Here is a 27,804-nt window from a genome sequence, read left to right as displayed (position 1 = left end):
GCTCTTCGCTACGCGGGTCAGTGCTCCTTGTTGAAGGGGAGAGATAGACAGGACAGCTTGCAGTATCACTCGCCACTGACGTTAGCCCTGCCCACGAATCAAATTGAAGGTCGTCGTGTTCATCGAGCAATGAAACGGCATGTTTACGTTATGTACGCGGGGGCTCCAAATTTCGGCCAATTCTAGTGCTCGTAAGTCGGCTCGGCTTGCCCTCAGCCAATTGGCGACGCCCATTTATGAGCGGTTTCGACCTCGTCGGGCTTAATTTAAATTACGTTTTCTGTTTTTTTGGTGAAGAGTATTTTTCATGGAACGGATTACAAAACGTTAACCGAGGGACTACTACTATATTGAGTTTAGATAATAAAAACAAAATTGGGAGCAACGAATATTTGCTTACTGTTTACAGCACGTATGAACTTTGCTTTAAAAAATTGTCAATTCTCCACATTCATTTTAATATTGTAAGCTTATTTTTCATGCAATCTCTTCTTGACATATTCCTAAACCGTTACCGCTTGTGCCATTCTGCATCGACAGAGGTACTGGTGAACAGCACAAAAACCGATCTCAAGCTGCAGGATGCCAACCGGAACACAGCCCTTCATCTGGCCTGCAGCAGAGTGAGCTTGTGCACACATGCAGCCTCCACCACACTTTGTGTGTGACATGGGAAAGCCAGTTGACAGGGCACCTCCGATTAGCACGGTTGGCTACGTACGGTGCAAAAGAAGTTCAACATATATACATTTCCACTGTGGGATTAATGCTCGCACCAAATTGCTGCCATCAACATCATCATCTGTCATTGATCCACAGTTGGGTAAAGGCCTTTCATGTACACATGCTGATGTAATAGGTATGTTTCCACGGTGCACGTAAGTTGGTAAGTTTGAACACTTGTTATCACGCACCATTATGAGTCCAGTCCCATCACGAATGCGCACTGATCACACGTAGTAAACTATTTGAAATAACACTGTCTTAGGTCTTTTGTAAAACTCGCTATGACTCAAGGATTAACTCTCCAACATCTACGAGTAACCAGTACCAGGTCTTCAAGCTGGAGACCCCAAAACTGCACTGTCCATATCGCACGAGGTTTGCGGGTTGGTAAAGTTGCATCATCATGGGCTTCGGATCGAAGACGGCGTCGTTTTAGGTCCATTGAGACGAGTACACACTGCCCAGCGAGATAGCATTGAGCGGATCGATGCAGACTCTTATAGATGAGTAGGCATGGTTTTGAAATTAATCTATGATTCATAGGTTGCCAATGTTACTCGTCTCTTATCAAGATTGTGATCGGATCAAATGTCCACTTTTCAAACTATCTGGCAAGCCCGCAGCATTTAACACTGATGAAGATGCAGCGCTGGCATGTTCTGCCTAAGCCTATTTATTCTTCTTAACAGTCAATCTCATGTCTCTAACGTTCATGTATCATATTGTCCTTTTGTTCTTCTGTCTCCTAGTGTCGATCCAAATGTGCACTTCCGTGCTTTTTGTGCGCATTGCTGACTTTGTTCCACGTTCTTTATCAGTGTCCAGTTTTCTCATGCAGATTTCAGAGCAGGTAATGTGCACAGATTAAAATGTTCTTCTATGAGACCTCCTTTACCATTGACAAAATATAGTAATAGGTTTTTACCCTTTCAACTGGTACAAAAACTGACACCTTTATACAAGGCATCATGTTTGCAATAACCACAACACAAGCAGTCAAAAAGTAAACAACTCTGATGATGATAATGATATGCACTGTCCTTGAAGTTGATTGGTCCACACCCGAGACAGCTTTTCTTAGAGCCTAGTTTCCATTGGTGTTGGACCAGATGACGCCAAAAGGCACATCATTATCATCATCAGAGTTGTTTCTTTTTGTTTGCATTTTGACTGCTTGTGTTGTCGTTATTGCAAACATGATGCCTTGTATAAAGGTGCCAGTTTTTGTACCAGTTGAAAGGGTTAAAACCTATTACTAAAATGTTTTTCTTTAGGAACATCAATATGTGCAAATTGCAGTGTTGGGTGTAACATTTCCATCGTAATTTGTTGTATTGCCCCAGTTCTCAGCAATAAGACGTTCCGTGTGCTGCAGACTGACTGGCTCTGTTGTTTGTGTTCACAGAGCCATGAGACGTGTGCCTTGCTGATCTTGGATAAGCTAGACGACCTCAACCTCATCAATGCTACAAATGCCGCTCTCCAGACGTACGTCATGCTCATGCTTCCATTTGACCAACCATAAGACATTTATTTCTCCAAGTATTGATTTTTTCGGGGAGGCTGCCACGTTGTAATGGTTAGTACACTGGGCTTGTAAGCCAAAGGTTGCCGGTTGAGTTAGATCTCGCGGCGCAGTAGTTGAAACAACTGGCATGCATTTTAATTCACCCCCCCACCTCTGTCCACTCACCAGAATAAACGGGTACACAACAGTCAATTTGCAGATAGTGTGGCTAGGTAAAGTGTGAGTACTCCCACCTCTGCAAAGACATCTGTTCAGTGTAAAAGAGGCCAAATACCCTCCAGAGCAGTGGTTTCCAAAGTTGTGGTCTGCAGGGCTGTGGGAAGTGGTCTACGGAATTTTCAGATGTCAAGATTTTTTTTTTTATAAAACACCATAACCGCATTTAACTTAATGTGAATCAACAAAAAGCAAGTTTATAATTTTTTACATATTTGAAGTTACGTTTTACAGTGCTTTTAATGTTATTAACATTTATTTTAAAAATATTGTTTTGGTACATGGTGGTCCGCAAAAATGTTTTCAGAGTTGATTGGGCCACAGGTTCGGGAAGGTGAGCAGGACCCATTGCTCAAGAACGGCTCGCGAGAGCTCTCCCTCTCGTGGAGGCCCTTCGGTCAGCGGTGTAAAATTTGTCCACACTTTATTTTACTGTGCCTCTTGGATTACATGCAGACGTGTTGTGCTATTGATGGATCGACAAAGTATTTTTTTGCGTTTTTTTTAATCATCGTGCAATGTTAATTATGGTGGCGATTTAAAGTGTATTCAGCAGGAGATAATAACGCAGTGTGGTTTTGCCAGGATTCTTGCAAGCTGCTCTCTGAATGTCCTGCTTTGCTTCTACACAATTATATTCCTTTTGAGTTTTCTCGGTGCTCTTGACTGGGTTGTATGTGAGTTGTTTCTGTATTTGTGTGCGTATGTGCATTTAGTCCTTTGCACCTGGCAGCCAGAAGTGGCATGGCAACAGTTGTACAGGTGCTTCTTAACAAGGGTGCCAGCATCCTGGCCGTCGACCACAATGGTAGGGCTCTTCATACTGTCGCTTCCATTACTTTGCTGCCAATTTGCGCTTTAGTCTACAGTCAGCACTGCAGCTGCCTACCCATTGTGTGAGATTCAGTGCAAGCTTTGAATTTTTTTTAAATTTTCGATTTAAAGCTTTCGTGATTGCAGGGATTCATCTTCTTGGTTCTTTCGGTAAAGTCACGTAGAATGGAAATAATAAAATAATAAAAATTAAACATAATAAAATAATTCTCACGACGTTTCGACCACAACGCAAGTACCCGTCCTTGTCGACAGACCTGTTCTCCACCTGAGGACGGATACTTGCGTTGTGGTCGAAACGTCGTGAGAATTATTTTATTATGTTTAATTATTATTTTATTATTTCCATTCTACATGACTTTACTGAAAGAACCAAGAAGACTTTGAAAACATGTATAAAGTTTTGATTTGAAGCTTTCGTGACTGCAGGAATCCATATTCTTTGGTTCTTTCGGTAAGTCACGTAGGTATAAAATGAAAGAAAATAGATCACGACGTTTCGGGCGCAACACAAGCGTCCGTCATCAGGTGGGAAAGCATGGTCTGCTGCTGATGCAGACTGTTTTAAAAGGTTTGAAATGGGTGTAGCCCAAGGGTCATAAAGAAGTGGCTGGGTTTAGTGATGTTAATGTGAGAAATTAGCATGTAAATAGGTACGGAAGTGGCTATGATAATGTGAGAGATTAGCATGATGTTAATGTGAGGAATTAGCATGTAACTGGGCACGGAAGTGGCTATGTTAATGTGAGAGATTAGCATGAAATATCAGCTGACATAGGCAGGTAGGATGGGAACATCAGTCAGTTAAGACTTTACCTGGTTAATAACGTCCTTCCAATGATTGCTCAGATTGTACCCATCATCTCGGTTGAAGTTGTGTCTGTGTTTATATATCTGGATGGCTTCATGAACAAATCTCTGAAGGTAGCCGGTAGGTTTGCAGAGTATCTCCATCTTGGAAAAATCAAGTTCGTGTAAGCCCATAGCGTTAAAACAATGGTCGGCAACGGCCGATGTATTGGTCCTACCGTGTTTCAGATCTGCCTTGTGTTCACGAATGCGGTCCGAGACATGTCGTTTCGTTTCCCCAATGTAACTGCTTCCACAACCACAACTCAGTTTGTAGACACCAGGGTACTGCATGGCAGGAATTACATCCTTTACAGATGGGATTAAAACATGGATTTTGTGTACTGTGTTGAAACGAACCTGGATCCTGTGTTTGTTCAAGATTTTGGAAATCTTTTTGGTAACGCCTGCTATGTATGGCAAAGCGATGGTTTTGGTTGGCTCCTCAGCAAGTAACTGGGCTCCTCAACCAAAACCATCACTTTGCCATACATAGGCATTACCAAAAATATTTCCAAAATCTTGAACAAACACAGGATCCAGGTTCGTTTCAACACAGTACACAAAAGCCGTGATCTAATCCCATCTGTAAAGAATGTGATTCCTGCCATGCAGTACCCTGGTGTCTACAAACTGAGTTGTGGTTGTGGAAGCAGTTACATTGGGGAAACGACACGACATATCTCGGACCACGTTCGTGACACAAGGCAGATCTGAAACACCGTAGGACCAATACATCGGCCGTTGCCAATTGTTTTAATTTCTCACTTTAACATCATGCTAATCTCTCACATTAACAGAGAGCCACTTCCGTACCAAGTTACATGCTAATTTCTCACATTAACATCACTAGACCCAGCTATTCCTTTATAACCCTGGGGCTACACCCATTTCAAACCTTTTAAAACAGTCTGCATCAGCAGCAGACCATGCTTTCCCACCTGATGACGGATGCTTGTGTTGCGCCCGAAACGTCGTGATCTATTTTATTTTATATCTACGTGACTTTACCGAAATAACCAAAGAGTATGTATTAAGTTGTTTTCAAGAGCACCCCCACTGAGTGTATAGTGTACGTTTTATACGTGTTTTTGCAGAATATGTTTTCCAATAATTTCAGTTGTGTGCACCTCTGCATTGGATTATGTAATGCAGGACTTCTGTACGAATAAGTCACTTTGGGAAGCGTATTTCACCACAAGACAATGACGGTCGTGTTGTTATTTCTCACATGCAGGCTACACACCGGCACTCTCTTGTGCCCCAAACAAGAGTGTGGCCGAGTGCCTGTCCCTCATCCTGGGCGCCATGCTGCCACTTTCCCCCGATGCCGTTCCCTCCGCCTCATCCCCGCACTCCTCCCCGGTCCTGGCGAAGGCCGTGCCTCCAGGCGGTGTCAGAGAAATCGAACGTGGGCCCGGAGTGCGACTGCCACACACTCGTCTCGCGGGCTTCGGTCCCAACGGCGAAGTTCTGCAGCCGTCACTGTGCAGCACCGTGGCGGCCACCTGCGTCGTGGAGAATGGCGTGGCAGGCGGGCCGCCCGGCCATGTGGGCAACAGCCACTCAGACGACCATATTGGGGACTCCGATTCTGAGACATACTGACCTGCACAACCCTGCCTTAGACCCGAGCTGAGTTTTTAATCCGTCAAGAGATTTGTCCGTCAGGCTACACCTGATGGACCAAACGCTTGCCCCACCCTTCCTATCCCGAAATTCCCTTGCCTTATTTCCAAACATGACCCCAAATGCCCACCACCCCCACCCCACCACACCCCCATCTTTACACATTTCCAATCTCTCCCCAGCACATCCCCACCACCCTAAAACCTCGTGATAGTCGAACGTACGTTTGGCTATGCCAAATCTGCGTTAACCATCCTCAAAATTAAATTGGCTTAATGCGAATTGGCTCGAAGCCTTGAAAACCAATATGAGACTGCGTTGAAGCCGCTAAGTGAACCTGAATCCTTAATAACATTTGCACTGTCTTTGACAACAGTTTTTTTTACTTACCCACCTGATAATTAGATGTAAAGAGTATTTTTCCCAAAGATAGCCAGAAATGGTTAGGTAAAGTCATGGTATTTTATAAATAGTAGGCAGCTTCTGCGTCATGTAAAGTAATGTCTAAAACAAGGTTGCAATACTCAATTGTAAATGGCACTTCAGGATGGCAATATTTAAAAGCTTTTTGTCTATAAATCTACGGAACTTTAACGTAAAAGAAATTAAACACTAGCATTGGTTAGGAATATTGCTAATGTGATCCATTGTACTGTGCATTTTAAGAGGTGCACAAGCAGACAGGTGTGCATTGCTAATGCCGAGACGTGACGAACGCAAACGAGACGAACGTAAATGTGACTTGACACAGCTCCTAGGAATTTCACACTCTCCACCTCAAGCTCTGTTGCAGTATGGAGGCATATCTGCACCATAGTGGCTAGTGACGCCACTAGTGAATGTATAATCCAAGCCAACACGTAATTCAAGCACTTAACAATTGCGTATGTGTTTGCTACTATGGAGAACTCAGTACAGCCTGAGCAGTCTTAGAACAAATACAATATACTGTAAAATGTGTAGTCTGTGTAATTTGTATTCCATAGCAGAGGGCTGCGGACATACGCTTGTGTTAATGTTTAGCTTGCTTTATTTTGGTGGAAGTGGCAGTTCAGCACAAATCCTTAAACCTAATCGATTTGCACTCGAGCATCTTTATACAATAAGCCTTTAACAAGGGACTGAATCCTCACCTGAGCCATTAAGAAAGAGAGAGAAAAAGTGCCCTGCCAGGCTCAGTCATGTAATAACAGCTTGTAAACTTTTGTCCCAGGGTGGTGCCATTTTTGACACTGGTAGTGAGCGTGGGCCGGTGTGCGGAGTTTTCTGGCATGTTCCTTACTCTGCATGAAGCACGCACACACGTGGTCCCTGCAGCTCCACAGTCGACAGTTGTGTGTCAGGGCTTCCCGGCAATATGGACCCGTTGGATCATTCCATACCTCGCATACAGCACTTCGTTCAGTACGCACGTCCATGTGCACCCACACAGGCACGAGGCATACAGGTTTCCCCATGCGCGCGCACACAACACACACAGGACGAGGCACAGATGTGTGTCTGCCCACATACACGTGCACAAATGCACACAGCAGCGAGAAAGAAGACAAGCACGTTGCAGATTTTAATCAATGTAGTGTTTATTGATTTTGCTCGATTTACTGCAGATGGAAAATGTCAATGAAGTATGTGCTACAGTATTATGGTATGCTTAGAAACTGGGTGTAGAGTGTTATACTGTTTCAAGTTACAAAGTTATGTTGATATATTGCAATTTCTGTAATTTAAAGGTCAATTAATAACTAAACCGTTATCCACATGATATATTGGTAACATCACTTGACAACACCACGACAAATGCACTCTTCTGTTCCACTGTGGGTCCTGAGCTGTGGCTATATGTATATTTGTTGCTTTGAAAACAGGTAACTGGATTTTATTTAGTTCTTTCCAAAGAATATTTCTCATAGACTGTTGGCATGTTATAAAAAAAAATGTAGCAATAAGTTCTCGAAGGTGTATGGAAACACATGGGCGTTTTCAGTGCATGATATACCTTCCGTGGTGGTGTTCACAATATGGGCCACTTAAGACTAGCAAATTAAATGTTGATACTGCACTAAAATTTTGCAGCTGCTATACTGAAACAGGCTGCTGTAAGGCTTTTATGAAGTATATAGCAAAAAGGGTATCCTGTGTACTGTATAGATTATATGAGTCCTTATAGGCAAGCGTGTGTGTGTGTTTATGGTTTATTTTGTAATGTGCGTGTTTACCAATGCAGCCCAATGGTGTCCGGCACATTTTGGGTTATATGGGATTTCTTCATAACCTCACGTTTATTATGAATATAGAATGTCTGCACAACGTTCACTCGATTCAGCTGGTATCGGTGCATTTGTTACATAGCAACGCTAGTGATGTCATCATGCACGCGTGCAAATGGTGTTGCTCCTTGTACACTTGCTTACAAACCCACATGCTCCGAATGTGCCGGTTTCGCCAGTATTTAGAGGGTGGCACAGAACAGTCCAGTTCCATCTCGACGAACTATATCGAGAACCCTACTAAGTGCAGTAGATATATAAAACATTGACTGAAAACACTGTTTTGCATAACTCCATAGGCCACAGTTTTACCTTGTGCATCCGCCTTAATATGCATCATTGTATAAAATATAAAATTGAATTAATGGTAATAATATTAGCCGTAGAAAAGGGGTGAAATTTCATGGTGGTTGATAATTTTCACAAGGAATTTTATTTTTACGTTTAGGTACGATATAGCAAGGCAGGTCTGTGTTGTCATTGTGGCGTAACTGTTTTAGAAATACAAATGCTTTAATGTTTGATTTAAAGAAGTGGCTTCCAATCTTTTAGAGTGCATTTTACCAAATACAATTGTAACCACTTTGTTACAGTAGGGTTTCTGAATAGATGTTTTATTGTAATTTTATTAATTGGATGTTATCACATAGGAAAAGGCAATTGAATGTTATGACTTGCAGTACTGGACTGAGTAAAACTGCCTTCATCTGTATTTTGCACATCAGCAGATTCCTCAAATAAAAATGTGGCTCAGACCTGTGTTTGCCATGTTTATAATTTATTATTAGAGGCCGTGAAGTCCATTTCTAACCACTCATCAGCATGACCATGGCCTGATTTTCCCAATACCTGTCTGCCATTTAGCTGTTCCTATACAGAGCACATGTTAATTGCTTAGTGATTTCCTCTAGGCGTTTGTATGGTTTGTAAGTAGTGGAACGGTTAAAGGATATATATAAGATCAATGTATATTACATTTACTAATAACATTATTTGCACTTCTGAGGTCAATCCAGCGTGGTTCGAAAAACCAGAGTTGGTTTAAAAAAATGGCCCAGTTGATATTGAAATGGGACGCTATCATTAAGTGCCTTTTTGGAGTCCATGCAAAACCATGGCTTTTAATGGACATTCAAAAGTCAGAACCAAATGTGGACTGGAAACAATTGGTCATTGTTTACATCGCTGGACCGTTGGTTAATCATAACTCAGAGGACAGTTACTGCCTTTACAACAGAGTTCCTCGCCCGTGACTCGTTGAAGGTTCAGTGACCATATTTACACGTGTTAGAATCTGTCCCTCGTATCCCTGCACCTTGTCTGGCTTCCAAGCAAAGGTAAGTTAAGACTCGAGAAATGTGCGTGTCGCTTTTTAAATCCTTTATATTAAGTTTACTTGCTTGCGCGCTCATGACCGTGCAAATCTTTCGGTCGTTTTTTAACCCATTTCCCGTGATCCAATCGAGCTGACATATTGCACACAGACTCGTTGTACGTGACAATTTATTTTCGTGAAAAATTTTTTCCAAAATTTTACACTTTATAGGAAAAAATAAATTATATTTAATTACCAATTGCTTAATGGTGGCAGGCAATCATCTGACCCATAGGTGGCAGCCATCTCAAGCCAGAGGACGAGAGGACTCTAGCCGCCACGCATATAAAGGATTTATAGTGAAAAACTTTGTTTTTACGGGTTAATTTTTTAGTGATACATTTTAATGTAATAACCACAAAGTAATGATATTTTTTGAAATGTTTATTGAGGACAGGTTTTTAGTACGGTACAGATTGAAATGAACAATATTTTTGGTATTAAAGCGTAGAATTTAAACGTTACATTACTGCCCCATATACACGTCTTCCCACCAATCCCAGCTTCGTGTATATCTATGCCCCACAACTCCCACCAGTATCCCGAGCACACACGCGGTTGCTTCAACGTGCTTGTGCGTGCAGAACAATGCACCTGAATATACGGTCCTTGACAGTGGCCAGTGATTTCTTCACTTTTTTTTTAATAAAAAAAACTAACATGACCGATTGCAGTGGCAGAAGAAAAAATCACGAACGCTGTCTTATTATATAACTGCAATAATCGGCCCTTTATGAATGTACTGCTGGATGACGACCATTTCTTCTCCGCTAGTTATTGCATTACCGGCTTAGATGTTATTCGCTACTGATGCTATCCGCGTCCGGGAAATTAAACTCCGGATGCTGGGCTTATAAGCGCAGTTGTAAACCCACTGCATTACCCCCCCCCCATCACATACACCCATGATTATACATACATTATATTAGTTTTAACAGAAAGACGTCTCTTCCCATCTCCGCCTCAGGCTTGCTTCAGCTGCCTGTGTGTCATCGCTGCGAGCCACAGGCAAGGTAAAACAAGCCCGAGGCAGATGGGTGGCTTCCCACGAAGGCTCCTTCAAGTCCCACACGTTGACGTGGCAAATATTGAGGACAGCAATTGATAGAGCTCGGACGCAGCCCCCCCGACCACCACCACCCAGACCACACGTCAAGCCGCCTTGCTGAGTAAAACAATCGCAAATCGTGGCGCATCGAGAATCGTGGAGCCACGTCAGCTGTGGCTCAATGATTGTTCAGTGCCGAGGTGCGGGCAGCGCTCGCGTTACGCTGCAAAGTAGAGAAAGTGAACGCAACCCCGGACAGACGGACGGAGGTCATTGCCGTGAGCACACCGCCGTCTCTTCGTTGTACAACCTCCGGCATGAGTCGCAGTGATTTCTACCGAGCGGCCCATTGGGAAAACTTGCGAGCGGAGCAATAAACCACGGGACATTGCTTCCTTCGCTGTATTCAAACCGATTCGTTCACCCGAACGAACACCGCTTCTTCATTGAACTGCACATGGACAGCGCCCTTTTTGGTGTACGTTGCTGTATCGTTCACATGCGCTGGTCATGCTTGCTTCGATCGCGTGCACCGACACGCCGAATAAATGTGCATGCGCATCACAAAGCAGCACGTGATTCCACGTGGAGTGTATAGGCACATACGCACGAACGCGCGACTCCAGGCTATACGATTTAAAACGTTTCAGTTATCCGACCGCGTACGATTTAAATGAACGTTAATCGTAAGGTTATAATATATATACCGCATCACAATCAGCATTCACAAACCCTGCGCAAAACCGACAAATGTATACAAGGTACCGCACGTCGGTGTCAATATGGTTAGTATGTCAACATACGCTGAGTTAATGTTCAAGACGGGATTGCTCCAAATAAGGATGATCACAAGGACACTCGTCGGCTACGCATTGTCCCGTCTTAGGCAATGACCATTAACGACAACAGCTGATTCATAAAAGTTTACATCCGTGCCCTGCTCCTACAGCATTGAGACACACAGATCACAGGACTCTGACCACTGCTTCTACTCGAGCCCACCAACAGTGAGCAGCACCAGTCTCTTCCTCATTCACCTGCAGTCAGCTCGACTCTCGCACAACGTGGAGAGAGGCTAGGCGAGGTGAGAGAAGGGAGAGATGACACGAGAAGGAGGAGCAGGAGGAGATGTCGCGGTAGCACCGCAGCCTCCTCGCCAGCCCCCTTGGGAGTGCTCTGTGCCCAGCCAGGTGGGCCCTTGTTAAGTGCACGTGGGGAGGGCGGAGGAGGAGGAGGCAGAGGGGGGTAGACCCGGATGTGCCCGCGTGGCTGTGTGTCTGCCCCCCTCCCTCACCCTCACCTGTCCGGGTTTGGAGTTTTACCTGCGCCACCGTGGGTCGTTTGCATTTCGAATGTATCGTCGTCATCATCAGCACCATCCCGGTTGCCGCTGCACGCGAGTTCAAATGGCAGAAGCTATTCAAACATGCTCGCTTGAGCCGAGAGCATTGGCCGTGAAATGCGATGTGCAAACACAATGCGGCTGTTGACGTGGAGTTAAAAGTGCTGGAATTTGGGTGCGCGCACCGCATTGTTCCCACGCGTGCACGAATCCGCGTAACAAACAATTTTGGGTTTGAATTGACTGCGTGAGATAATAATGGGAAAGGCACGCACACAAATCACCACGCACTTATTGTGTGGGCAGCATTACAGTAATTAAACACAATTTGTGTTTTCAATATAGATTTTGTCTATGAATGTGTTTGAATGGTTAGCGCCATTGTGCTCGGAATGGTCTGCGCGTTGCACAACGCAACTGCTGGCAACTTGGGTTCGATTCACACCCACGGTTAACATCAGTGGCGAGTGCTATCTTCTGAGTCCCCACCTCTCCCTACTGCTTCACTAACCCACATGACCAGCGTGGTGAAGTATAGGCGAACAACTTTCCCCCCCCCCTACCCTTTACTACTGGCCGAAAAGTTGCAAAAAGTTTAAAGCATCTCTTGGCATAATGTCTGATAGTATACGTTATGTAATATTTATATTTATGTATGCCTATCAATAGGGTGTATATACCATTACAGTACATGTTTTTAAAAGCCGAAATGTGTGTAGATACTAGACTTGTATGAAGGGTGTGTAGGCAAATGTCTACAAAATATTTTTTTGGAGGGTGGGGGGTCGACAATTGTTGTAAACCTGTTGTATCAACTTTTTACCCCCAAATCTGGGGGGGGGTCCACTTTCTATAACGTTTTGATTCAGGCCGTCTGAAAGACTCTCATCATTTAGTTGAAGGACAAACGGAACGCCAAGCTTTTATTCACAATAAATATCAGAAAGTCAAACCACCAGACTGCACTGTAAAAAAACACTTCTATTACTGCTGATTTCCTCCAGCCGTCTTTCTTCCCAAGTGCTTATAACCTTACTAACTCTTATCTATTGTACCTTAAATAGTGCCGTTTGTTGTCACCAGCTTGGCGTTTGCGGCCTTATGTCCTGCGCTCAGCGGCTGTGATTAAAACAAACGCGGTTGTGGCTGCGTATGCAGAGCAGTGTATCGCATGCATGGTGAAAACTGCTCGGTGATGATTGAGGTGTGTTAACAGATACCGACGATACACTGAGTGGCCATTCAGGAACAAGAAAGAAAAATCGTGTCAACGCATGTATTCTGCAGTACTTTCCAACAACGTGCGTCTGTCCTCTTGGAATCAGTTCATGAGCCGTAATAACGTTACCTTCTGAGTCGCACAACGAGAATCGGTCACAACCATTTTGATAAATTCTCGCCGGTTTGATATAATATTCTTGGTTCTTTCGGTAAAGTCACGTAGGAGGGAAATAATAATTGCAACACAAGCAATCATCATCAGGTGTGAAAACCATAGCAATAAAATTATTATTTCATTATTTCCCTACGTGACTTTACCGAAAGAAGCAAGAATATGAATCCCTGCCGTCACGAAAGCTTTAAATCGAGGTTTGATATAAGGTAAGTCCCTCGTGGTAACACAACTCTATACTAAAATATTATTTGCGCAGACTGACAGAGAGAGAGAGGCGGACAGGGCGAATTCGTTGTTCACGCTTTAAATATTATATTTGGAAAGCATTCGGAGAGCTAAACCGTCAGCTGTCACCGGGTGCGTGATGCAATGTTCCCGGAGTTGGGCGTTTCTGTGGGTGAGCTAAGTGCATTCAGGCACAAACCAGACCCGCCTCGGGGGCATGAATAGTCGCCAAAGATTATGCCATTGGAAACATAATCGTTCGGAGAAGTTTCTTCAATATTTGCACACGAGGCGTTTTCAAACAGTCCGTGTTTAAACAACTCCACATATATTTTCTTGCAGTTGTTTTCATCTGCAAATACCGATAATCTACTAAGTCGAAGGGATCAACCTACCTCACTTATGTTGGGTAATCTTTTGGTATACACAACGTTGTATACTGTTGCGATATTTTATGTTGTATACAACACAGTGCATACACTCCATTTAGTTTGGACGGCGATGTGGGGGGATAATCTGTGTTTACCTAAGTTTTGGTATTTGTTTCATGCCGCTTATTGCAGTCGCTTTATTGGATCAGAAGTTGAGGACAATATATTCCCACGTGTTCCGTTGATACTGAACTCTTGTGGCTGGCTCTGATTAATGATTAACTGTGAAAATGGCTCACACGTCTCTGTGCTGAACGTAGCTTTTAGAAGGCACTCGAAACGTCCGATAAGGTAGAAGAGGGTATGACATTATTAATAAATAACGCAACGGGAAAAAAACTTATTTACGTAAGAATAATAAAAGGACAGTATGTGTATTCCAAATAAACTCTATTTGACCGTCTGTGAGTTGTTTGTAGGTATGTTAAACTTCTTTCGCACCGCGCAACGTAAGTAGCCAACCATGCTAATCGGAGGTGTGGGAAAGGACAACAAACTAAACACAAAAAACAGTGATAAAGAAATGAGTTTTCAATCTAGAGTTAATGTCAATCTCAACCTTCTTTTGAGTACAAAATCGAATAAGAGATCATTCTGATCAGAATGAACGAGGGGTCTATATATAGTATTGATGGTGTACGGAGGACGTATGACTTTTGACCTAGGTAAAAAGATGGGACAAATATTTAATCAAGCTAATCTTACGGGGTTTTTCAATGTATCAACGTAATTTCCATACCTATGATTTTTAAGATGAGAATAGGGAGTAGTTTTGTATAATGTAGAAATATCTAGGACAACTTGAGTCTTTGGGTGAGGACTCCCGACAAGAGGGCTTAAACTTGCAATGTGTCGATTGTCCTCTACAACTTGGATTTATACAGCATTTAAACGCGACCGCATCTCAAGGCGCTGTATAGAAAGGGTGGGTATAATATTCTGTAGAGAGAAGCAGTCATAGATAGAGAGGAAAAAATAACAATCTCGGGCCGCCTGGACTTGAACAGGGCCAGACGGTCTACAGCATGGGTTTGCTTGTGGAAGGGAGTTCCAGAATATGGAGTCAGCAGAGGAGAATGCGCGATCTGCTACTGATGGATTGTGAGTCAAGCACTCTAACCACATCGGCCAACAGGCCAGCTGTAAACGCGCAAATTACACAATTACGAGCAAATTGTAGTACCGTAAAATGTTGGTTTCCACTTTGCTTTATTGTGTGTCGCTCACTGGCCTCATGGTTAAAGTTTCGTCGCACAGAATGATCTGCAAGCAGCGGGGGGCCGTAGCACGGACAAGGCTCTGTGAGCTTTGATCTCAGGTTCACGTGCATGTGGTTATTAGTAGTGTGTGTGTGGTAGGGCTGAACGATTTGGGGAAAATATCTAATTGCGATTTTTCTGACAGATATTGCGATTTGATTTGCGATTAAAATGTATTAAGTCAAGCTTCAGTTCAATATTCACTATGTAATAGATTTAAAACATGTGATGGAGCATTACCACATGATACCATCAAAATATGAACTGCTCTGTATATTCTAATGCATGGATGAGAACTTAAAAGATATGAATTGCTTCCAACATGTATTTATTAAAATGTTTTAATTGAAATTGAACAAGTTAAACAAGTTAAATAAATAAAATAATAATAACAATAATAAATCAAACAATTCCAATAAGAAAGTAAAAGGACTTTTCAAATCGCAAAAAATCGCAGCCTTTGCGATTTGATAATCGCATTTTTCTTTGGTTCTTTCGGTAAAGAAAGAAGCTCAGCGCTCTCCCCATGCACATGCATACGTAGATAGAAAATAAAATTAATTTAAAAAAAACTCACAACGTTTCGATCGCAACACAAGCGGTCGTTATCAGGCGGAGAGAAAAAAAGGGGGGGGGTATTTTTATTTATTATTTTTATTAGTTTTATTATTTTTATTTTCTATCTACGTGACTTTACCGAAAGAACCAAGGAATATGAATTTCTGCAGTCACGAAAGTTTAAAGTCAAAATGTTAATCGCATTGTTTCAAATTGCGATTTCGATTTGAAATCGATTCATCGTTCAGCGCTAGTGTGTGGTCATGGTGTGTTTGCTCACAACGTGTGTCGTCATTGGTGTGTGTATGATGTGTGCGTGAGTGTGACCATGTGTGTGAGTGATAATGATGCATATGCCTGTGTGGGATCATGATGTGTGTGTGTGCATGTGGGCTGCCTGTCTGTGTGCATGTGCGTGGGGGGAGCGCTGCGCTACGAACCTGGAGACCCGAGTTGGATTTCTGCTCACGGCCAACATCAGTGACGATTATCGGGACTGGTCCTGGGCCTCTCAGCCTCAAATGAGTACCTGGTGCGGTGTGCAGTAAACATCGCCACTAGGGAGACAAAGGCGGCCGGGCGTGGTTTCTGGCCACCCACCCCCTCGTGTGCCGTTCCGGCCTGCATAGGTGCTGGCTAACAGGACGTGCCCCAACAGTCTGTTATGGCTATACTGGGGGGGGGAGGGGTCTTTGTCTTTGTCGGTTCTGCGAAACACGAGAGGGGCTATGTGTCCGTGTTTGCTGCGTGGCAGGGTGAGGCGAAGGGCACACCTCTCGCCTCCATAGCCAACCGGTTGGTCTGCTTTAGCGCAGCCTTTCACGCACGTCCACACAATGCGGCGAATTGCCGTGCGATGGGCAATAACGTAGAATGTTTCGTATGATTTATTTTTCACTGCTAGATGGGGCGTTGGTCATGATGGGGGGGGGGGGGTGCATACTTCACCACGCTGGTCAGTACGTGTTGGTGAAGGTACGGGAGGAGGTGGGGAAGGACAGGTGCGGTTCACCTGTTCAAGGATGACTGCGGATGTCAGACCATAGCCGGGATTCGAACTCCTCGCTGGGTCCCGCCGCTAGTTGTGGTCACTAGTTTTGGTCACCGACTGAGACTGAAAGTGAAGTCGGGCATGACACATGGTGTAGGCGTGAGGAGGAATGCCGTTGTAGTACTGAGTGTGTTGACTGCATACTGCACAGATAAAATTTTGGTCTATTTGTTTGTGTGTCTCCCTTGTGATGGGACTTTGTAGGATGAAAGTTGAGATTTATAATGGGAACGGGGTGACCAATTAGGTCTGAAATGGTCTGTAATAAGATAAGCACTGAGAAGGGATTGACAGGTATGCATTTTACATATACGTATCGTATGTACAAGCTACTAGCGTATACTGAACACTGTATACATAGGAATGCGACCATGTACTTGTACAATATTTAGTTCTCGAGTTAGGAATGACCAACAAACACATTTCAATACAATAATCGTAATGGCAGTATTGTGTTATGATTTTGTTGATGATGATACTGAATGAAAGGTATCTAAATGTATAAATAATTATACTATTATGATTATGTTTGTAATATTTATTTAGAATCTGTATTTATATTGGAGGAATCCGATGAGCTATAAAGCTCTTTTTCACATGTCCAGTGGGGGCAGGCCAGAAAGTTACAACAACATTGTAATCCAGCCATCTCTCAATTGGTGTATCTCGAGCGAGCAACCACACACAACAAATAACTGCATTGAACATTTTGCCCGCTCCTCGGGTCAGGTCACGCTCTCAAAAACAAACAGGCATTTGGAAGGGGAATTTTAATATTACATTTTGGATGCAAACCTACTGCTTTAGATTTTTCGAGTTTGAGTGGAATGACAAACATCTTTCAATGAATCACGAGCGGTATAATACTGATGTTCCTGCGGCCGTCTGGAACGATCTTCCTTCCGATATTAGGAAGCCACTGGATATATGCACTTTTAAATAATCTTTCTTGAATGCTCATTTAGAACTGCTTTTTGTGCTCAATTTGTTGTCCTTCAGCACCTCCAATTAACGCGGTTGGCTATGCGCGGTGCGAAAGAAGTTTAACACATACATGATGGGCATATTACATTATTTATTTTTTCTTAACATGAATTCACAAAGCATCCCATCAAAAAAGGACGCAGAGGAGCTAAACCACATTGGTTATACCAGATGCGGGTTATTGCTAAGGTAGTTGGTATGATAACGACGAAATCAGTAATCAGGTTGAAAAGATATGCAATTGCCATTCTTGCATATTGCATATAATGCCTAGCCATATCTAATTGTGGGGGTAAATAGTATTTACATGCACGCACTATCTTACGTAGGAAGTACATGATTAAGCCTACATTTGTAAAAACTGTGTGCTCATGATCTGCCACTGATTCCTGTGTTGGTATAAGCAGTTTCCTCCGCTATACAGCAAAAGGCAGGAAAACATTTCCAAGAACGATTACTTTTTTCCTTAAACTTTATTTTATTACAACCGCATTCTTTCCAACGCGCAAGTCAAAGTGTTTCCTTGCTCTTAATCAGACGTTTATGAGTTTAAAGTCGCTCTTCAACACACTTAAGTGTGAACCAAGCTAAGTACAGTACGGGCAAGAACACGTTATCATAAAACACGTAGGGCAGCAGGTATAGCTGTCTTTAGACGAACACTAAAACAAAGATTCAAACGCTGAGTGCAGCAAATGCTAAAACGGGCCATTGACTGATACGTGTCATATTATGTTTCTTTTTAAGGCCACAGTGATATTGATGTATTTGTTGGGCTTTGTTTTGTATTATGGAGCAACGTGATGCTAACAGTGCATTAATACATTCCTACACAAAGCAGCAGTGACAGGCGACAGTCCCGATCTAGTAGCAGAAATTCCACATTCCCATGTTCGAGTTAGAGTCCTCCTGTACAACGGCCACTGTTTGCAATCCCGTGTGTAGTTTGACCTTGTTCGAAAGGGGCCCATACAAGAACTCAAGGGAAGGGGAACGACACAGTCTTTCATGAAGGGGCGTCACGGTAGCGAGATGTTAACTACCTAAACTGGTATACAGGAGGTCGTGGGTTCGATCCCGACCCTGACGCCTATATATTTGAAGTTTGCATGTTCTCCCAGTGGTCGCGTGCATTTTTCTCCGAGTTTTTCTCTCCACATTTTGAAACGTGCGTTAAGAGTATTTGACTGCTATACATTTCCACAGCTATCATTTGTGGCCAGGTCGCTTCTAAAAAAGAGCTATTTAACTCGCTGGGCTTTACCTGCTAAAATAAAAAGAGATTATAGTGTTTTATAGTTTAAACAATTATAGACTAATCTTATATTCACTGAACTGAAGCACACGCGCACGGGCACATGTTTTAACCATCATGGGTGTTCTTCGAACTTTGAAGTCACCACCGGTGTTAAATATTGTATCAGCATTTGTGTGTGTGACTATGAGTGCAGCCATGATACTGTGGGACTGCTCTGTTAAATTCCCGCCAGGTGGTACTCATACCTGTCAGTCCCTTATCAGTGCCTACTTTATTACAGACAAATTCAGACCGTATTGGTCATCCCGTGCCTTTATAAATCTCAACGTTCATCCTACAAAGTCTCATCACAAGGGACAAACACAAACAAATAAACAAAACAAATAAACAAAACAAGTGTTTTTGCCCGTATTGAAACGGCTGTACGCCGTATTGACCTGAAAACTTAATTTCCCTGTACAATAATACGGGCAAAAGCGTATGGGTTGACAGGTATGGATACTTATTTTATCGACCCGTGGGATGTTGGGACACAACTTGAGAAGGTAGAGGCACGGGTGGCTGAGGGTGCCTTGGCCGCGATCCAGGACCCCACCCCCACCTCGTAACAGCAACAACGTGGCTCTGTGTCAGTGGCTGCACGGGAGCGCCACGCGAACAACGTGCAACACCTGCCGTGTCACAATTGGTCAGTAAGCCTCCTCAGATCCAGGACACACATGCCCCCTCGTGTGCCAGCTTAACCGCCAGCCATGTAGAAATGCATCATAAAACACACACATTTGATTATTACGATCAACACGCATGCATTGAAATGAGAGTGTATGAATATAATTGATTGTGTTCGTCGTTTATAGGCGCCTCTGAACCGTCCGCCCCTCTTCCAATAGACCCCGGGGCGGGAATTTTCCGGATCTCGGCCCTGGACAGCTCTCGCTGAAATGAACCTCTGAAGCTTCTGCGCTCATCTGTTTCTTTAAAACTGCCCTTCCAGGCACATTTACAATCCTCCCTGACCGTCTGTAATCTGTCGACCTCTGTTCGTTGTCCCATCCACTATACAAAACATCAACATATTCCCCAGGTGTGCAGTCACACCGTGCATTACGGTACGTCGGTGATGTATTCAAATTACATGCATGCGCAAAAGACGAAACGCAACATCAACATATCTCTTGTTAAATCGCATTGTCATCGGTTGAAACGTGGCAATTTCCTTTAATCGCGCGGTGCAGGCGTGGACCATGGTTTGCCAAACAACCTGCTTATGTTTTCTCTGGATTATAAGACGCACTATCTCCCTCTGTGTTTTCAAGACAATCTTGGTGGTGCGTCTTATGACCATGCGATGCCATTCGTGTGACTTCATTGATACCGGGCACACGATTGGGGTGCGTCTTACTTTCCGGTAAATACGGTAAAAACGCGTGGACACAGCATGGCTGTGTACGAGTTTTTTTTTATTGCTGTTTATCGTAAATGTATTGCGATAGGGAGAACGTGTATTTATGCACGTGTCTATCTTCACGCCTGTTTCTAGTGTAAGTAGTCTATACATTAGAGATATATGCACATGTGCCGTGAGCGCGTTTAAGGTGTGTCTTTTATTGGTCTGTTGACAGAAGGGTGGTAATAATGTACTGGCTGCAGGGGCCAAAGTCCGCTTTTGGCCCTTCGCAAGGGGCAAATGCATGGGACTGAATTCTGGAAAATATAATGGTTACACTTCCACGACCTTCATAATCGCCCGTGATGATAGCGGCACACACGTTCGCGTTACAGCCAGCCCTTTTGTCAATCCACTGCTGGATGAGGGCCTCAACCACCCCGTGCTGGTCGTAAAGGATTCTTTGACCATACTTCACCACGCCGGTCAGTGTAGGTTGGTGAAGGCGAGGAGCATAGACGTGCAAGCAGGACAGCTCTCTTGCCGACCACAACGTTGCACAGCCGCGCAATAGCCTATGCTGATCACCCATCCATCCATCCCTAGCACTGTCCAAGCCTCTGAAAGGTGATTAGCATCGCCTCCCCCACGCAGTTGGTTTTGTTTTGAGAATGCGGATGCTCGGCTCAAGGCGCCTTTGTTACGCTCAGTTTAACAGCGGCTCTTGGGTTCAAGGGTTCCACATCAATGCATCTCATGCATACGTGGAACTAAAGACCACGAAGGATCATGCTGCCCGTAAAAAATATATAACGTGAGACACCGTCAGCCACCCTACATGTGAAACCTCAAGTTGGCATTCCCCATGCACCCCATGCGGTATAGGATTCGTGTAGACGGAGTTCTAACCTCAGTACATTTGCATACAGGGTCATACACATGGTGTGTGGATCATTTTACCGAAACATGCCGGTGAATACGAATGCGAATGATGTACTGAAGAGATTGTGGCCGGTGAGCTAAGCGTGCTGGTCGTATCAACGATGCCGCCACATCTCGGGCATCAGCACTTACTCGCATATAACTTTTGATTCGTGGACAGGACATGCAAAAGGTAGACATACATTTGCTGTTCACACCACTGCTGGCGAAATGGTCACAAATGAACCACAATCGCTCGCTGATCTCGTCAAGGAGCATAAACCGTCACGCGAACTCTGGTCACCCTCGCAGCGGCTTTCGGCAAACCATCAAACAAAGAGGGTCACCGCATCGCGCGCTTTCAGATGCGCTTCTGCGGCCGTCTGGAACGCTCTTCCGATATTAGGAAGCCACTGGAGCTATGCACGTTTAAATCTAGATTGAAAACTCAATTCTGCTTTTCATGTTTAATTTGTTGCCCTTCCCCCGCACCTCCGATTAGCACGAGTGGTACGTATGGTGCTAAAGACGTTCAACATACATACACGAAAAGGCATTCGAGAGAACCCATCGAAATCATATTTTGGCCTACCCTTCCACGCTGACCAGACGTATTGGAAGAGGTGGCAGTGCCCAGATTTTACTTCACCAAACGCTACCTGTCGGTGGACTGTGCACCCAATTTATCCTGCTGGGTGAATGGAGAGGGGAGATTTCACAAACGTGCCCACGGTTTCAAGCCTCTGGCTCGAGGGATTGAACCAGCCAACCTTGCATTGTAAGTCTACTGTGCTCGCCATGACATCACAGCAGCATCCCTCGTGTGTGTCGCGAGGGTTTTTTTTTGGCCATACTTCACCACGCTGGTCAGTGCGGGTTAGTGAAGGAGGCCGCGATGGCGTGGAGGATGCCGTGATACAAGCACTAATCTTACACTGACTCACTCACACATCATACACTGACTCACTCACACATCATACACTCACTCACATCTACCACTGACTCACACATCATACACGGACTCACACATCATACACTCACTCACACTACCATTGACTCACTCACACATCATACACTCACTCACACTACCACTGACTCACACATCATATACTGACTCACACATCATACTCACTCATCATACATTCACTCACACTACTACTGACTCACTCACACATCATACACTGACTCACTCATCATACGCTGACTCACACATCATACACTCACTCACACTACCACTGACTCACTCACACATCATACACTGGGAGTGTCATGCTGCCAGATATGGCTGCAAGGTTGGTCGTACGTGTTATGTATATCATGTATTGTTAAATTTGAATCTAAGTTCCTATGATTACTGTTGTTACATTGTATTTTATAGCTTTATTTTGGTGATTTCGAAAACATGGTTAAGCCATGTTTCTTGCGGAAAGTGCGGAGTTGGCCTGATAACTTGAATCTAAATTGTCTTATGGTTTTTATTGTTTGTCTTGCATCACACTGGGATTTTTGCACACAGCGTTGTAATACGGTGGTTTTTTTCTGGAAGATTTGCTGGTTTATCCAGGATGTTTCTGTTGCGCGTTGTCGCTTTAAGATGTTCTCTGTTCATATTTTGTTTGTTGCGGTTGCACCCGACTCAAGAGCCGCATGGCTCACAGGGCTCACAGGGCTATACCTAATAAATGAAACTTGAAGGCTGGGTGGGAGCTTAGGCGTGGAAGCATGTAAGTACACTTTAGTAAAACAAGCGATTTTGCTACACTGACCCCTGCTGCCCATCTCACGTGTGGCATCGAGTTATTCAGGAAAGGAAAACAATGTATAAACAGGACGTCCACATCTGCGAACTGGCACAATGTAAGGATAGTCAATTAGTATTGATACTGCATATAATGAGCAAGACGCATAAGTCGATTAAAGAGACTTATGCATCTTATTTGCCAATCTTCCCCTACCCCTGCAATAGAACGGGGTTGTATAGGAGTCGTGGCACAGTGGCTTATTTGTTACACGGAAAAAAAACTCGTTGAGCCAGTTACCGAGCTCGTTTGCGAGGGAGATCCGTGGTGCACGAGTACATTACAATAACAAAAAAGTGATACTTGCGATCGTCAGCAATCCATGCACAAAAACCACCACGCACTCATTGCCATGGCAGCATTACAGGAAGCACAACTTGTAGTTCTTATTTTTGGGTCCGCGTGTTCTTGTTGAGGGGGAAGAACATTGTGCAAGGAATATCCTGCGCATTGCGCAACGCACCTGCTCGCCGCCCGAGTTCGTCGATTCCCGCCCACGGTTAACATCAGTGGCGGCCAGTCGCTATCTGAACTAGTCCTGCCTCCCTTTGCCTCCAGATTCACCAACCCGCACTGTTCAGCATGGCGAAGTATGGTCAAACAACCCCCATTTTCGAACACCGCGTAGGGGAGGCCTCGATTGATCCATCCAGCAGTCAATTAACAAAGGGCTGTATGCCATTGTAAATAATGCAACACAGCGTACCTGGACTTGACCTTAAGCGGGGCATGCCCGTTAGCGTATCTGCTGCCGTGGAAGAAACGGGGCGAGGTGGGTGTATTTTGAGCTATTTCCCGCAAAATGTGAAGTGGGTGCCCCGTGGCATTGATAACGAACGTGGCATCCACGCTACCACGGCCGTTTTTTTTTACGAAATCACCACGTGTTGGCAGATGGTCACGCCTTGTGATAAAACATGCCTTTGGCTGTCTGTAACGTTAAACCATTCCCACCTCTTCCAAAATGTCATCGCGAGAGAAAGCGCTCCGAAACATTGTAGAGTATAGACCCGCCACGTCACGGGTTTTTCAACCAAAACATTTTAACTGACGACTCGTGTTGTCACTCATTGTGTGTAAATGTATACAGATGGGGGTGTGCTGCTGCTCTTTTGTGACCAGCTAATGGTGTGTTAAAATGTATTTATTTTGGTCGTTCCAATGCACAATGGTGTACATATAGTGCTAAACGGGCGTGCCTGCTTACGGTCACGCCTCTTTGTACTCTGAAAAGACTGTAGCCAAACTCGAATAAGGTTTGTGTTGCGTTTGGGATCAAACGAAGAGTGGGATTTAGCGAAGCTCTTCAGTAGCTTGGGGAGGCCTTCATCCAGCAGTATATTGACGAAAGTACTGGCTGTACAAGTACGTGTATGTAGTGGCAACTGCTGATCATTGTTACAACGCTGTGGGTGATCATGCTATTGTTTTCTCCGATACCAAGGTACTCTGCAAGCCGTCTGGATACCACCAAAGATTTGTCCATGAGGCCATACAGATATACAAACATAGACATAACTTCAACCGAAAAGCTGGATTCAAATTGAGCAATCATTGGAAAGATGTGATTAACCATGTTAAATCTCAACCGCTACTCCCCCCCCCGCTCTGCGTCCCCCCTCCCCCATCCGTGGCTCCGTCGTGTTGTATCAGCTTCACCTTCCTGCCCCCCCCCCATCCTGCGCCCGTCCTCCTTGGCTCCTCCCCCTCCTCTTACCCTATATAACAATGTCTCATCACAAATAACTCTCACTACAGTTATTTTGCTGTGCCTTTTTTACACCTGATGAAGGAAGCTTGTGTTGCCTCGGAAACGTCGTGATTTAATTTAGTTGTTTTAATTTATTTTATTGATTGTTTTACCTACGTGACTTTACCGAAACAACCAAAGAGTATGAATCCTTGCAGTCACGAAAGCTTCAAATCTAGAATTAGTGGCAACTGCTGCTCATGAGCTGCGTTATTGGGCAAAATTAAATAATCACGTAACTTATTTGAACACATCTTATTCGCGGGGAGAGGTGGTGCAGTGGTTATGAATCCGGCGAGCGGTGTTTGATTCTCAGCCACGGCTAACATCAGTGGCGAGTGACATCTGAACCGGTTTTTCTTTTTCACCAGCCGGCACCAGCGAGCTTTGTGAACTTCGGAAAAACTATCCCACATATAACCAACACGGCATAGGGAGGGGCCCGGATATATCTGAATTCACCTAGTACGTGGGTAGTATACAGTGATAATGTCTTCGTGTGTGAGTAGGTGTTAACGTGGGGAGCGGTAGTGTCGCGGTTAGCACTCTGAGAACCCCAGTTAAATTCCCGCTCACGGCCACCACCAGTGACGATTATCTGGGCCTCCTCTAGGTCGACTCAGCCTCAAATTAGTAACTGGTGTGGTGTGTAAACTTCTCCACTGGGGAGACAAGGCGGCCGGACGTGGTGCTGGCCACCCACCCAATCTTGTGTCGTTTCGACCTTCATAGGTGCTCACTAACAGCACCTGCCCCAAGTCTGTCCAGGCTATACGGGGGATCTTTGTCTTTGTGTACGCCTCAGAGAGGCAATATTCAGCTGTTTACGATGTAATTTTCACATCAGTGCTTCATAATATTTACATTTAAACTGCTCCGTGCGATGTGTCGCTAAAGTGGACATGTGGGATTGTGCTAAATACCATTACATTTCACTTATCTCAGAACACTAGCTTATCTTTGAAGGATCACGCCTGGAGTGGAGTAAAATTTACTGAATAATTAACGGGGAGATTTGTATACGGGGACGCCTGTAGACTCCACAGCGGTACTTTATCCGATGTATACGTGAAATCGCTTAATGTAACACATGGGGTTTGGCGATCATTGTGATTCACAATTGGAGTTTGGATTACATCGCATAAGTACAGGGTGGTCCAGATGTATCGTGACCCTCCAATTAATTAACCCCTAATATATTTGTTCATTTGCATATTTATTTCTGTTATAACAAATAGTAAGTTTTCGATAACACTGTTCTACAGCCAAAATGCTTCCGAAACAAATGTAGTCCAACTTTACTAATTCTGGGTCACTGAGAATGAAAATGATGCTTAAAATTGTTGATTGGCTCTAGTTTTCAAGATATGCTACTGGGTCAGTATATACGACCCTTGACTTGGGAATGGTGGAGGATACGTGAGTTATAAAGTGAAGGGATCTCAATTTAAACCAAATATGACTAAAATACAATTTCGACTGGATCTATGAATACATCTATGACTGGGTTTGGACGGTACTTGTTTTTTGAGCAAACCAATTAATGATGCAATCTGAACCTGTTATTGCATCATACATGATATGAATTACATCATGTTATTCCTAGAAGTCATGGATGATGCAATCATAACTAAGCTTACCATATTTTCCTGCATATAACCCGCGGGGTATACCACTTTTTACAAACAAAACAAGACTCTGCGGGGTATATGGAGGTGCGGGCTATCCCAAAAATATTTTACACGTGTGACATAGTGGACTATCCACTATGCAACACTTACCTTTGACTAAAGAACTGCTGAATAAACCACTCACACTAAAATTGCACATGTTATCACGTTTTAAATGATTAGAATTGTTTGTCTTCTTGGTTCTTTCGGTAAAGTCACGTAGAAGGGAAATAATAAAATTATAAAAATAAAACATAATAAAATACAATTCTCACGACGTTTCGGCCACAAAGCAAGCAGCCGTCCTCAGGTGAAGAACAGGTCTGTCGGAAAGACAGCGTCTGAATGAACACCACCAAGCTTTGCAGCGTGGCAGATATGGGATTAGTCACTACTTGTGGAATGTGTAGGAGGTGGGGGGTCTCAAAGTCATATTATGCTCGTGTATTATGTAGGATTAGCAGTAATAAAGAGAGGAAGTAGGGTTAGCAGTAATAAAGGGAAGGAATTTTAATAGTAAGGAGCTGCAGCAGCCAAACCACCACGTAAAAAACTAAAATATAAACTACATCAATATCATCAATATACTAAGTATACTCTACAATAAGCTGAGCTACTAACAGTAAGTCATACATTACAATTCTACGTCGCAAAAAATATAATATGCCTCCAGCAATCTTCCGGTGATAAAACTGTACAGGGGTAACTACCCGTCTAGTAGCTGTAATATGATGAGGTCGAATGCTGGTAAGCCTAACAGTACGCTTACTTACTTATCTGCCAGTTATGTGTTACTTATTTATTGGATATTTACTTTTGTTACTTATTTACAGTTTTAAGTTCACTCATTTCCGGTTAGTTTGTTTTCTTTGTGCACGTTATGATTTTAATGTTAACAATTGATAGTGGAATGTATTACAAATGTAAACTATGTATTAATGATGGAATTAAGCTGCGGTAACGACGTTAAATATATGAATGCATGCGGGGTATATGGAGGTGCGGGCTATCTGAAATTAGTTTTACACAAAACGCTATTTTTGCGGGGTATATGCGTCTGTGGGTTATATGCGTATGCGGGCTATATGCGGGAAAATACGGTACATCCCTCTGCTGAACAAATTGCCCTATATCAGCTCTAGAAATCAGTGTCGTGCTCTCTTATTTGTCAGTGTTTGATGTTGCAAAGGGACACATTTCTGTTTAGCAAACGTGAGCAGAGATGCCTCGTACTTGTGTGAACAAAGCAGATAACTTCTGCTATTTTTGTGAAGTGACTTTTGCATCACAAAAACGTAGTA

At 43.7% G+C, this 27,804-nt stretch overlaps 1 protein-coding gene across 5 annotated transcripts in view; it reads left to right on the top strand.

Annotated features, from left to right (window-relative positions):
* The window catches only part of ANKRD28 (ankyrin repeat domain 28), a 64,003-nt gene extending 55,199 nt beyond the window's left edge, over positions 1–8,804 (top strand). For all 5 annotated transcript variants that reach the window (XM_078594946.1, XM_078594936.1, XM_078594926.1 and 2 more), the window contains 4 exons: positions 541–623; positions 2,132–2,214; positions 3,187–3,278; positions 5,391–8,804. In XM_078594946.1, the coding sequence (XP_078451072.1) occupies positions 541–623; positions 2,132–2,214; positions 3,187–3,278; positions 5,391–5,761 (629 nt within the window). In that variant the 3' untranslated portion in view covers positions 5,762–8,804. The remainder of the gene's footprint in view (positions 1–540; positions 624–2,131; positions 2,215–3,186; positions 3,279–5,390) is intronic.
* Positions 8,805–27,804: the final 19,000 nt, after the last annotated feature.

The sequence above is a fragment of the Lampetra planeri genome, chromosome 1 (assembly GCF_965212315.1).
Source record: "Lampetra planeri chromosome 1, kcLamPlan1.2.h2, whole genome shotgun sequence".
In the NCBI taxonomy this organism is placed as follows: Eukaryota; Metazoa; Chordata; class Hyperoartia; order Petromyzontiformes; family Petromyzontidae; genus Lampetra; species Lampetra planeri.
This window is presented reverse-complemented; position numbering and strand designations above follow the sequence as displayed.